This window comes from Aythya marila (genome assembly GCF_965140915.1).
Source record: "Aythya marila genome assembly, chromosome: 8".
Taxonomy (NCBI): domain Eukaryota; kingdom Metazoa; phylum Chordata; class Aves; order Anseriformes; family Anatidae; genus Aythya; species Aythya marila.
The window spans coordinates 21,888,653-21,901,798 of NC_139049.1; the positions used below are offsets into that span (position 1 = coordinate 21,888,653).

Below are 13,146 nucleotides of genomic sequence, written 5' to 3' on the forward strand. Positions count from 1 at the left end.
TGAAGCAGGAGCCATCAGCTATGTCGGGGTCATTGAAACAGGCTCTGGTAGGGCTGAGACGCTTCACAGAGAAGGCAGGAGCCTCTCCCTTGGCCCCGCAAGCCAGTGTTGTCTCTGAGCACTGATAAATCTGAGGAGAGCAGCTACGATGCTGCACCTGTGCTTGCTGCCAGGAGGATGTTACAGGGAAGAACATTTTCTGTGCTGCACACGTGTGTGAAGCCAGCCTGGCTGGGATCAAGGGCACCTCTGAGAGGAGACCGAGATGTGCATTTGTGTGACACCAGCATGCTTGATTCTTCTCTTTCATCCCCTCACATGGGCGCAGACATGGAGCACATGGCTAAACTTCGACCTTCAAGCAGGCGATTTATAGATCCACGGTCACCTCTTTGTGACCAAAACCTTCGATGGCAAGAGCAGAGCATTCCTAGGTCCCTAATGCAGGGCAGCAGGTGCTGCTCAGAAGCCACAGGCACTGAACTGATGCAGCTCTGGCCCTCTCTAATAGGGGGAAAGGATTTCTTTTTGCAGCATTTAACCCTTCTGACCCAGCAAGGCTGAGCTGTGAAGGGACACCACGGCTACGTAAGCCTTAGCAACAGCAGCAGAACAAGCCAGGTGCGGGGTCATTTTTCTGCAGGAATGGGTTGGGTCTCTGCTAATCCTCTCTTGCTGGTGGGGCTAGCAAGCTGTCCCTCCAGGTTATAAATCACCAGGCTGCCAGAATGCAGAAATCTCTGGAAAGGGGCCTGTGAGCATGAGCCCCTTTCCAAGGTCTGTTTATCAGAGCAGAGACACTGGGAAGAAAATGTTCCTGTCATTTCGTTCCTTGAAGAAAACCGCCTAGCCCAGCAGGGGTTTTCCTAATATAGCCCTGTCCTGGAGAGATGTGTTGATACCAGCACAGCAGGTATTATGAACCACTTAGGAATCATCAGCCAGCCCCACTGTGCAATTGGTTGGGATTCAAAAGCCTGTGATTTGGCTCCAAGAGAATCCAGGGCTGGCAAGTGGCTCTTAGCTGGGCTGCTCCAGTTTGGCACCTCGGGGCCAAGTCTGCTGGCCAGAAAGTTGCTGGCATGGGAATGTTTCACACCAGGAAGAGGCTGTTACTGCAGTGTGACCTCTGCTGATGCTGAGGGAGGGAGGATTGTACGGTGTGCTGCCGGGGTTTGAGAAGCATCGCCGTTCCCTGCTAGCCAGAGGCAAGGGGAAACCTCTGTTTCAGGGATGCGGCTGCTGCTTTAGCCTAATGGATGCTTGCTGTTCTCTCCCTCTCCTGCCGGTGCTGTTCAGAAGAGATACGCAGCCAGCCCCTACTCAGATGAGATTGTGATGGAAGTGGCTTCAGCCAAGCAGCAGGACGAGCCAGAGATGCTGTGGGTGATGGGACCTGTCCTGGCTGTGATACTAATCATCATCATCGTCATCGCTATACTCCTCTTCAAAAGGTGAGCTCCAGTCCAGGGCGGTGCAGTTACAGCATGGGCACGACAGGAGGTGGCACCTTCGAGACTCCTTCCAGCCTTCAGATGGGGGGTGCCTGGTAGACAGTCCTTGGTGGTCGCAGGGAGGAGGAAGGTCTCCTTTATAAAAAAAAGACTGCTTTATAAAGATTGCAGAAGGACTGGGTATGCAGAAGGTAATTAATACCAGCCCCAGGACACAGAGCTGCTTGTGGATTTTGGAAACCTGTGAGCAGTGGGAGAGGGGAGAGCAGCAGCTTTGTTCCTAAAGCCAGTCTGACCACTCTCTCGTCTCGCAGCTTGGATTTGCAGCACCAGGAACATCTGTAGTACCACTTACCTGCTGAAATTACCCACTAGATCTCTGGCAGGTGCCCCCACTGCTGCGAATTTTGACAGGGGGACATGGTCTTAGTGAGAACAGGGCGTGGATGTGACAGGCTGAAATCGGAGTAGGAGCGCTGCTCTTGAGGCCCCTGGGTCCTGGCTGCTGCGTCCCTGCTGAAGCAGCCTCCTGCTCACACGTAGCAGAGCAATCCTGCCAGAGCTGTAACTGGTGCGAGGCGATTGTTAGTCCTTGCAGGTTGCATTTGCATGTATCTGCGTAGCCTGTTCAATTACACTCGGTCATATTGTCTATCAGCTCAGCTCCAAGGTTCTGCTCCTCCTGGACTCTCTATTTACTATTTATGTGTATCTGTAGCTTGGGGAAAGGAGCTGCTTTTGTTGTCTGATTAAATGGAGCTCTGCTGTGCATGTGCAGTCAGTGCCTTTCTGTGTCAGTGATCATCTCCTTTCTTCTGTTTCTGCTCTTCCCTGGATCTAGTAAACAAGAAAGGTATGAATCCATTTTATCTTCTTGTTTTGCTAAAATTTCAAATCTATTTCCCTGTTTAAATATCAAGCCTGGTGCTGGTAAGGGGCATCTTTGTTTTTGGGAACTCAGGGCTTGCCAACACTGGGGGTTTACAGAGATTTTGTTTCCTCAAAGGCATCAGCCTCCCAGTAATTGTTAGCCCCTCACAGGCTGATGCAGGGAGATGGTTCCAGCGTAAAGACTTCCTAGATTGTTTTTGCAATTAGATTAAAAATCCAGAAACAACAACAGCAGCAGTTATAGGTGCTTCTTTGTATTCTCAGTCACTTCAGACTGAGAGCTGTTGCAGCAAGAGTGCAGGTGCATTCTTGCATTCTGTAATGAGGAAGCTTTAAGCAAACACCAGGCAATTGTAAGAAACAAAGTGTTGGCTGATCTTTACGGTGGGAAAATGGCCCCCTCCTTCTCTGCCCAGGGAGTCTGTACCTGGGCCCCACAGATGCTGTGCCCGCCTTGTTTTAGCTCTGCTTTAACCCAGCCTGGTGTGGGTCGAGCACCATGAAGCAGCCCCAGCCCTCTGTGCTCACCCTCAGCATTCGTGTCCCTGCTGCATCCTAGCCCACGCAGCAGCACCTCCGTGTCCAGCATCACCTGCATGCTCGGAAGGATGCTCTGTTATCCTCCTGCTTTTCTCCCGGCGGTATCTCTGCTGCATATTCACAATTTCAGATCTACAATGGGAACAAACAGAACCTGAGTAGCAGTAGCTAGCTTGGGATCTGGAGGTTTGTTTAGCGGTGGCCCCAACTAGGCTAATGAGAGAGGCAAACATTAATGATATGCCGTGCCCATTCCCCAGCAAAGCTAGGCCACCTTGCTCAAGGGCTCAGGGACTGGCACGCAGTAGCACATGGCACATCCTGCTATGCTCCTGAGAGGAAAAACAGTGCTTTATTTGTTTGCCATGTATTTTTCTTCCCTTCTATCAATGCTCTTAGTCTGTCGGCTCTTTTGTCTCAGTCCAGGCAGCTAGGAGGCTTCTGAGGTGTTGAGACACCTCTGAGGTGTTGCGAGTATTGTAAGACTCACAAGCTGGTCCTCCCCACTGAACCACCCCAGTGCCTGATGCAGCCACGGGCTACAGATGGAGCTTGCTCGCAGTCTGTGCTTCAGAGCAGGTTTCACTCATGATCTATGCACGAAATTTTACTTAATTTATTACCAGTAGTGCCAGCCCAGCATGGGCAGGGGAAGTGATGGTGCCCTGTGCCTGTTTAGAGCATTTCTGATCATGGGTGGTTCAGGGTCACCACCATCCAGAGCTGCAGCTGCCTGTGTGCAGAGCATGGCAGCCCTCAGGGTGCCTTGAAATGCCTCACAGTGACGGAGGAAGCAGATGCTGGCTGTTGTGATTTACAGGGTGGTAAACATGCTAGTGTTTGTGCAGATGAGCAGTGGTGCAGCTCCCTCTTTTGCAGAAAGCATCAGGTCAGCAGAGGGGTTCATCATCAGGCAAAATCCATTTTCAGGCTGTAGCCAGGAGAGAAAATCTCTGCGTATTATTGCTGCACGCTCAGCACCTTGGCAAAGCACCAGGATCAGCACAGGCTCAAAAGAGTGTCCCTGTCCAATACCCTTCTGTACTGCACGGGAACATCCAGTGTACTTGTAACACAGAGCAAGAAGTGGGACAGAGAGAATTGCTAGAAAGCCTGTTTGCAGTATTAGATTGTCCTTAGTATTCACTTGTCCGCTGCTTGATTGGATCTGTCCCTGCCTTGCCTGTGAATTCCAGCAAGAGCTCGAGGTGGTGGCATTGCTTTAGGCATAAATATAGCATGAAGAGACAACAGTGTATTTTATTGTTCCATTAATACACGCCTTGGGTGCCTTCAGCCATTCAAGACGTATATTAATGGCCCAATAAAACACACCCTGAAGAGCCTTTACACTATTATATTACAGTGTTCTATATTTAAATATGTCTAATACGTGAGAAAAAAAAATTGGATTATATCCTTCCACTACAGGAAATAGTTCCTAGAGGGAGTACAAGAGAAAGAAGTCTTGGATCTATCAGCTTTTTCTCTAGTAAATGTTATGCAGAATATCACATTTCAAATGTCTCACTAATCAAACCTCTGCCATCTCTGAAATACAATGAGTCCTCTTCAGAGATGGGAAATGGGAGGCACAGAAGATGTGACTTGCCCGGAGCCCCAGCTGGGATGGGGCTGGGTAGCTGGGACATGGGCACCCAGACTCCTTTCCAGGGTGGCTTGTGCCAGGCTCTGCCAGAGCTCACCTGCTTGTCTCCATCCCCTGTCTACAGGAAAAGGGCACACTCCCCCTCTTCCAAGGATGAGCACTCCATCGGCCTGAAGGACTCACTCCTGGCCCATTCCTCTGACCCGGTTGAGATGAGGCGACTCAACTACCAGACTCCAGGTAGGAGCAGCAAACCCCCTCGTGTCCCACCTGCCCCAGTTCCCCTTCACCAGGTCACCATGACAGAGGGGGAGCCACAAGCTTTCCCTCAGCAACTCTGCACCTTCGTGGGCACAGGAGCACAGATGGGGCTTAGCCCAGGGTTATCCAGGTAGCCACTCTGCCTGCCAGTCCTTCTCCCCAGCCCTGTCACTGCAGGCACACAGGACTGGGAACCCGGATGGGGACAGCCCATGTCTGTTGTGTGTCAGGTCCTACACGAGGCTCACACACAGCCAGGGCCAAGTGGTCACCGTGAGCCAGGAAGAGCCCCCGTACAGTGCTGGGAGAGCTCGCAAGCACCCGTGCCCACGTTGCTCCCAGGTGCTGTGCTGGCTTGGTCCAGGCTGGGGCTCAGCACTGAGCACTGCTGGTGTGGTGCTGCCCACAGGGGAGGGATGGGCAGTGGTGAGCTCTTATGCTGCAAGGGTGTCCCAGCAGCTGTGTCCTGGGACGTTCGGTGTGCTGACACTCCTGCTCTGCTCAGCTCAGGGCAAAGAGCTCCCTGCAGCCCCCGCTGCTCCCCGGGCAGTGCTGTTGCCCAGTGAAGGGCACTGCTGGTTTCAGTGGCCTCAGTCCAGATGATGGCTCAGTAACAGCTGTTGCTTTCTCAGTCTGACTGTTCACTGCAGAGCATCTCCAGTCATGCCTGCGCTGGCCTCCGGTGCCTCGGGCTGTAGCTGTTTGCCAGCCTGCAGAGGCAGCTGTACTTCCCACCGCAGAAAGGTCTCATGCTGCTGCTTTGTGTCTGTCTGTCTCTGATGGCACTGAAAGCACAGTGCCTGTCATTGTAGCGATCAGAGGCGGGCTCGCCCCAACTCATTCAGAGCCTTTCAGAGAGCCTGAGTCCTAGATGAAGTGGAGGAGGGCTTGGGTTTTGTGATGGAGGGAGCAGTTAGCAATAAATGAGGCACAGCACTCTTCTAACTTGCAGCTCCTCCTGGTCTGTAACCTACTTTCCTTTTCCTCCCGCTGCTCATTCAGCTAAGAGCTTTCGTCTAACAGGGGAGTTTTGAAGGGGCCATTTCCTGGTGTAAACATGCTGCCCCTGGGAGGGAGGGAGGGCAAGCGGAGCCTTTCCTCCTGCTGCTCACAGCGGTCTGGCTCGGCCCCGATTGCGGTGGCGTGGGTTTCACCAGCACAGCTCCCTCCGTGCCAGAGCAGCTGCCAGAGGAATCACGTCTCCCAGGCAGGACCGATGGCAGCTTTTGTGGGTAGGATGAAGCAACAGCCTGGCAGTTGTCAGCCAACCTGGCACGTTAATTGGCCACAACAGACCAGCACAGGAGGAAAACACTGTAGGAAGCAAGGGAGGCACCTGCAGCGGGGAGAGAACATCTCAACAGGCAGATGATGGCAAGCAGCAAGAGATGTCAGGATCACACACAGTCAGCAACAGCTCGCGGCTCCTTGGGAGGAGCGAGGTGTTGAACAGGGCACGTGGTCAATGGCCAGGGTGCCTGTGTGTGGGGACCGGCCTCTGTGACGTGTCCCACAGCCCAGGGACACGGGGGACACCTTGCTGTGTGCTTGTGGTTCACATTACGTGGAGGAATGTGAGAGGTCAGGCACCTGCTCCCCCTCCAACAAAGAGTTTGGGTGTTTGCAGCAAGGGCTTCCCTTGCTAGAGCTGTAGGAAGGGTCAAGAGCTGCCATCAGAGAGAGGGGACATCCAGGAAATTTTCCTTTCCCACCTGTACCTAAGAATAAGCCAGAGGTACCGGCTCATTTCTTAATTTTCCAGATCACTCTGGAGAGATAAAAACAACCCCAAGAGCCCGGTTTGCTGGAGGCAGCAGTGCCCTGCGATGCTGCCAACCGGTGCTCCCCACCCAGTGACAGCACCACGTCCCCCCCCAACACTAATGAGGCTCTGTGGGGTGGAAGCAGGTGTCGTGTGGCTAGAAATGACTGTTCCAGCTCCTGACAGGCTTGTACTCGTTAACGAGGAGGCACAAAAGCCTGCGAGCCCAGCAGGCCCGTGCTGCTGCCCCTGTCACCCACCGGCAGCCGAGGCGGTGCCGCGGGGGTGTGCTGACAAGAGGTGCGGGCCACTGGCCCTGCACGCCTCAGTAGCCAGCCTCCCTGCCGGAGTGTGCTGAGCAGGGAAAACCTTGTTTCATGCATAATTAATTGGGCTACTGTTATTAAATATTAAGCTTTCTCATTTTTGTGGGTCTTACTTCAGACAGAGGTTATTTCCCCGCTCTGTACCAGCTCACTGCTTCGCTAAGTGGCTGGCAGGATGCGGGACCGGCAGTGTCCCCGTGTGCCATGAAAGGAGGCCGGGTTGTGCTGCCCAGGAGCTGCAAGCCAGCTGGAGGCTCTGGGGCACCAAGCAGAGGTTGCTGGGGCTGCGGGCAGTCCTGGCCACCAAGCAGCACAAACCTCCCTGTACCACCATCTCCCTGCCCTCCCCTGGGGCACGAGGCCCCAGCCAGCGGTGTGCAGTGGGAATTGGGGCTCTCAGCATCAGCTGGGGGCCTCTGTGCCCACTCCCCGCTCATACTCACACCGCCACTGGGTTGGCAGCATCAGAGTTAAAGCCCTGTGCAGGAGGGAAGCTTCTGGTGCTGTGCAGGTGGTGCTTTCCTTTGCGTCTTCACCTCTCTGTCTTTCCATTTCTGAACCTCTGCGATGATGACTAAAGGCTAATGGGATTTCTGTTCTTGCCCCGTTTCTTTTCTTTGCAGGTGCCAGTGTCCCCAGTTGCCCGAATATCTCAAGTTAGTTTTAACTCCTGTATTTATCTTTTGACACCTTTTGCTTTTTCTTTCCCTTTCTCTCTCGTCTCTGTAATTTCTGTTTCAATGTCATGAAGGTCACCCTCACTCACAGCAGACTGTAGATCAGCAGTGATTCCACTTTGGGCCACGACGCGCGGGCCCCACGGGTGCTGCATGCACGGCAGCGCAGCAGCTCCCACAGCACAGCACGGTGTGGCAGGAGGGCAGGAGCTGGGTGCCGGGCTGCCCCAAGGCTCCCGCAGCAGCCCTTCGCCTGCCAAGGGAGGCAGTAATAACAGCACTGTGGGAGTAACTGCCCCTTTGTCTCTTCTTTGCCTTGTGAGCTTCAAGTTCACTCTCAAACAGCCATAAAAGTGTCTCCTCCCTGCTGAGTCTGGGCATCCACACTCAGGAATGGGAGAGGTAGCACAGATGCTTCCCCCAGGGGCAAAGCCAAGGGCTTTGCATGCTGCAGCCCTCCTAGCCTGGCAGAGAGCTCGACCTTCTCTCACCACAATCCTTAGAAGAGCGTGTAGAAGTCTGGTAGTGTGCACAAAGCCCATGCAAATTCCCTCTGCCTTACCCTGCACCACATGTGGCTGTTGTTCCACATTCACCATAAGAGGATAGCGACTGCCTCTTCATCCCCTTCTGCTCTTGCAGCTCCTTTGGTGCTACAACACTCCTTTGACTAGCAAAGCTGAATTTTGGAGAGATACCCTTGAATTTCTCAGCAGAGATGAATGTCTGCAGCTCTGCCGTGGTCCATGGCTCTGCTGTGCTTCATACACGACCACACTGGGATAACCACATGCTGTGGTTATGTTTCAGCCTTTCTTCCTCCAGCCCCACACTTCTGCCTTGGCCCCATGCTGTTTTCCTCATTTACTTGCTCATCCAGAGCCGCTCGGCGCTACAAAGGCTGCTCCTGAGCTGCAGCCTCTGGAGCTGGGCACCAGTGAGCAGAGTTTGCAGAAACCAGAGCATCATCTTTGTGGGCCCTGCTCAGCCACCTCGGGGATCCTGGTGGCAAACAGGGAAGCACCTGCAGGAGGACCTCAGCACAAGGCAGAAGAGGGCTCCCTCCTTCCCCACCTGTCCGTGCGCTGTCCGGCCACCCGTGGAGAGCCCCGCACTGACAAGTGCCGGAAGGCTGAGCGCGTGGTGGATCAGAGCTCACCTTTGTGCAGCAGTGGCAGGTGCTTTGGGCAGAGGTGTTAGGAGCCCAGCTGGGCAGCAGCTGCAGCGTAGCGTGCAGTGACACTTCCCTGTTATCACCTAATGACTTGTCACCGCTGTGTAAAATGCACATACCCAGCCTGGGGACTGCTCCATCACCTCGGCGGCCCACCGCTGCCATCTGCGGCAGCATTCAGGCTCCAGAGCCATCGAGAAGCTCCTGGCCATGCTCCAGCCCGTCTCCCTGGGTGTGAATCAACAGCTCCAGCCTATTAATAATCATTATTTCCCACGTGGGGGCTCTGGGAAACCCACAGAGCAGCCGATGGAGTCATGAGCCTTGGGATTTGGATGAGCCAGGCTTTGGATGAGGTGTTTCACAGCCGCGTTCCTGCCAAGTCACCATCTCAGCTTCAGGGAAGGAGGTGGCGATGGCTGAGCCCTGAATCCCAGAGCTCGGTGGTTTGCACGTCCCAGCCCGGCAGAGCTGGGCTTTGGGCCCTGGAGCCGGCTCTGCCCCGGCCACAGGAAGGCACCGAGCTGCTCAGCAGCGAGCAGAGCTGCCCCTCAGCTCTCAGACTCGTGCCACCCCCGACCTGGGGAGCAGCAGTCCCTCCATCGGGTCATTCCCACCTTTCCCCAACTCCCCAGAGGACAGGGCGATGCTATGTTCATACACTTGCAGGGGCTTCCCCTGCCGCAGGTCCGGGCAAGTTTCTTTTTGGCTACTGCCATAGTTAGGGCTAAGCATGAGGATCAGCCTCAACCCTTGGTGGTGAGAGTGCCAGAGAACCCCCGTGTTCAACCCCAGCCCGTGTGGGAGCCTGGGAATCACCCCGACAGCACCCCCAGGCCCGTTCCCATCAGGGGCTTGCCTGAGCCCCTGCCCGCTGCGTGGCCTGCTCTGGGTGCCCGTGGCTGTAGTGTCTGAGCATGCTCACCCGGTCATGCCCATTCTGCACATCACTTTTCTTTTCGTTTTCACTGAACCGTGTGCTCTGAGAGCGCGTGCCGCATGCCGCGTGGTCTCGCCGACCTCCTCTCCATCCCGCCCGGCGCTTCACATCGTCCGTCCCGCGTGTCCGCCTCGCGCCCACCTCTTGGTTTTGCTGTGCACATGCTGCTGTCGAGCCCCCCCCCCCAAGGCACGCAGAGCTGTGACCCGTTCCCTCTCCTCCCTTCCCTCCTTGTCGCACCCGCAGGCATGCGCGACCACCCCCCCATCCCCGTGACGGACCTCGCCGACAACATCGACCGGCTGAAGGCCAACGACGGGCTGAAGTTCTCCCAGGAGTACGAGGTGAGCGTGGGAGCGTGCCGGGCAGCGGGGCACAGCCCTGCCAGCCGGGGCTTGGGGCGGACCCCCAGCGGAGAGGGCTCGGGAGCTGCGAGCGATGCCTCCCCCGCAGCGGCATCGCCTGCGTGGGCCCCGAGCCAGGCTGGGAGCCTGCCAGCAATCCCTGCCAGCCCCGAGCGGTGGGAACGCGCCCTGAGCGCTCGGAGCACGGCTCGTGCAGGGAAACGGCCGAATGCGCCGCAGCACGCCGTGCTCCCACCATGGTTACAGCCCTGGGAGTGAATGGGAGCTTGTGTCCAGCCGCCTGGGCTGTGCTTCTCCGCTCTGCTGGGCAGCCTGCCCCTCGAAAACAAGCAGGCATTCGGGTTTCCTGCCCGGCTTTCTGCGCCTCTTCCCCCCTGCATGCCGCTGCACCCTGCTGGTGTTAGCCCCTGCAGCTCGGCTCTGCTGATGTCCCACTGCCTCCAAGCAGTCCTGAGCTGCAGACTCCCCCAGGGACGTGCCTCCAGGGCTGGGCACTGTCCCCACCCGCACTGATGCTGCCTTCGTGCTCACATGGGCATGCGATACACCTTTGGTGACACCCCCATCCTGCACGGCACCTCCAGCCCCAGCCCCTTAATGCCCATCCTCCCCTGAGGGTGACTTGCCAAGGGGGTGAATGTGTGCAGGGGACGGGGCCGAGCAGCACAAGGGCTGCCTTGCTTTTCTCACCTCTCTGCAGGCTGGGTGATGAGGTTGGAAACTTGAAAATTTAGGGAAAAATTCCTCTGCCAGCTGCGAGAGCAGTACTGGCAGGCTCTGTTTTCCTGTGCTTGCGTGCAGGACCCTCTTGAGCTGTAGGGGACTTAGAAATAACCCCCCACTCGTATTAAAGAGGGAATAAATTTGGGATGTGTCCTTCGCATGTGTTATCACTTCTGTTTGAATTGTTATCTGTTGGTGCCCGTGGCCTCCCCTTCCTGCAGCATACTGGTACTGATTCATGAGATGAGATTAGAACATTTCCCCACGAGGTAAAATTATACACGCCAGGAAAGGGAAAGCAGATCTCTGCGCTGAGAAGGTGAGGGACGAATTCCAGCTAGTTCAAAGGGTGAGCTGCGTGTACCTGAGGGAGGCACGGAGCTCCTGTTTGCTTCAAGATGCTAAGAGGAGGCTTCGCTGTCCCTCCGCACACCGCTGCCCAGGCTGGAGAGGAGCTGCGAGTTCACCGGCTCCAGCCCCGCGTTGCGGCTTGGGAAATGTCTGGAGGAATAATGTGCTTCTCTTGCAGTTGCTTGCACTTTCGTGTCGGTCCTGTGAGTGCAGCGCCGAGGTACGCAGTCATATCTGTCTGCCTCGGGCCTTTCGTGATGAGTCCGGCTGAAATGTTAAGCAGGGATGGCCGCTGTGCTGCGTGCGGGCTGCGCCTCTGCTGCGCCGCGGGGCTGCGGCAGGATCCGGCACCCGGGCGCTGCCGTCCTCACGCAAGGTCTGCGCCGCTCGGAGCCTGCAGCATAACACCGAGCTGTGGGAGCTGCTTGGGAAAAAAAACAGCCTTAAGTAAATTCTCTTGGCTGTTTTCATGAGCCGCTCTCTCCTCATTTCTCTTTCTTTGGAGTATCGCGGCTGGTTGAGAGCACCAATCAGTTGTGCTTTTCATGTTGAAGCAGCTGTTAAGGAGCTGATTGTTGCATGTAATCTTTTACCCCTGGATTCTGCTGCATCGGACTCCTCATCAGACAGAAATTACCAAACATGACGGGTTCATAAGGTGTTTGACACTAGGACGGGCCCCAGAGCAGAAATGGTTGCCCCTTCCTGGCACGTGGGGATCATTACAGCCATTTCCCAGTTGAGATCCTGGGAAAAAAAATAATCCAGGACTGAGTTGGCAGAGATGGGCAGGGGTGCTGGTGCGATGGGTCTGCTCTCATCCCACTCCCTGGGTTTGGCATGGTGACGGCTCCCCTCGGGGCTGTGCTTGGAGGGCAGGACGGGGCAGGGCACGCCTGGCGGGCACTGCTGATAAGGGAACCTGCAGAGAGGATGTGGAAAGAGCAGGGGTGGGAGGGAGCAGGCTGTGCAGCCCCAGCGGGAGCCCCCGCTGCGAGCAGTGACCCAGCAGTTGAAAAGTCCTGGTGTCCCCACGGCAGGGTCGTGCTGCCACACGGGGCATAGCAGAGCTGCGCAGGGAGAGCCGAGGGAGGCAGGTTTCGCTGCTGAACCCCTACAGCCCGTTTGCTGTTGGGCTGTGCTGGGGAAGGGTTGCGTGTTGAGTGGTTCTGCAGAGCAGCCTGACGGCTCCACGGGGTGCAGGGCTGTTAATAGATGGCTCCTGTTCCAGCAGCAGCGGCACCCCAGGCAGAGAGCAAATATTTAACAGCACTTCAACCGCCGAGGCCAGCTGCCTAGAGCCATCAGTCTGGCACTTGCCTCGCTCCTGCCGGCGGTCGCGGGGTAACCCAGACACGGGTGACACGAAACAAGACCTGTGGGCACCTCCTCGCACGCCTGCGGAGGAAGCAGGGAGGGCGGCAGAGATCTCTCAGCACGGCCTGGCCTCTATTCGCACAGGTCAGGGAACAAATAACATCGCTCACACCTGCTGGCAGCCCGCGGGGCCGAGCAGCCGGGGCGGCAAAGCCAGCGAAGAGCAAGCTGCATGCCGGGTGCCACAAGAGCAGGCTCCCGTGCTGAGGGTCTGCCCTCACCCCGAGGGTCCCAGCCGGGCCCCCCGCTCCCACCGGTGCTGCTGGAGAGGCTCAGCTGCAGGCTGGGAGCTGCAGCAGGGCTGGGGGGAGCAGAGGGCAAGGGCCTGGCATGCGTCCCGGCCCGGCTGTGCCAGGAGGGTATTTCATTTTTAGCATACAGCGAGAGCTACAGTGAATTTACAGTGTGGGATTAATGGAATTAAGTAAGTGGAAGGGAGGCCAAGGCCCTTAATTATTTATCGGCAGGCGCTGGCGGGTGCTGTGGCTGTGTTGGAGCTCCTCCTGTGGGCCGCCTTCCCATGCTGCAGCCCGTGGATACGGCGGGATCTTGCGCTGAGCTGAGGGATGCCTGCAGTGTAGAAATGAGTGTGCAACGAGTGTGCACGCACACATGGCATCCTGACCATGGGATCCACCCATTAGCAAACACAGACATGGGGCTGCTTCCTGCTCTCTTGGGGGTGCTGCCGTTGCC

The 13,146-nt window shown here is 56.3% G+C and overlaps 1 protein-coding gene across 10 annotated transcripts in view; it reads left to right on the plus strand.

Annotated features, from left to right (window-relative positions):
- Window positions 1-13,146, plus strand: part of PTPRF (protein tyrosine phosphatase receptor type F) — a 364,428-nt gene that overhangs the window by 331,015 nt on the left and 20,267 nt on the right. For all 10 annotated transcript variants that reach the window (XM_082766651.1, XM_082766653.1, XM_082766649.1 and 7 more), the window contains 3 exons: window positions 1,300-1,454; window positions 4,619-4,734; window positions 9,881-9,978. In XM_082766651.1, the coding sequence (XP_082622777.1) occupies window positions 1,300-1,454; window positions 4,619-4,734; window positions 9,881-9,978 (369 nt within the window). The remainder of the gene's footprint in view (window positions 1-1,299; window positions 1,455-4,618; window positions 4,735-9,880; window positions 9,979-13,146) is intronic.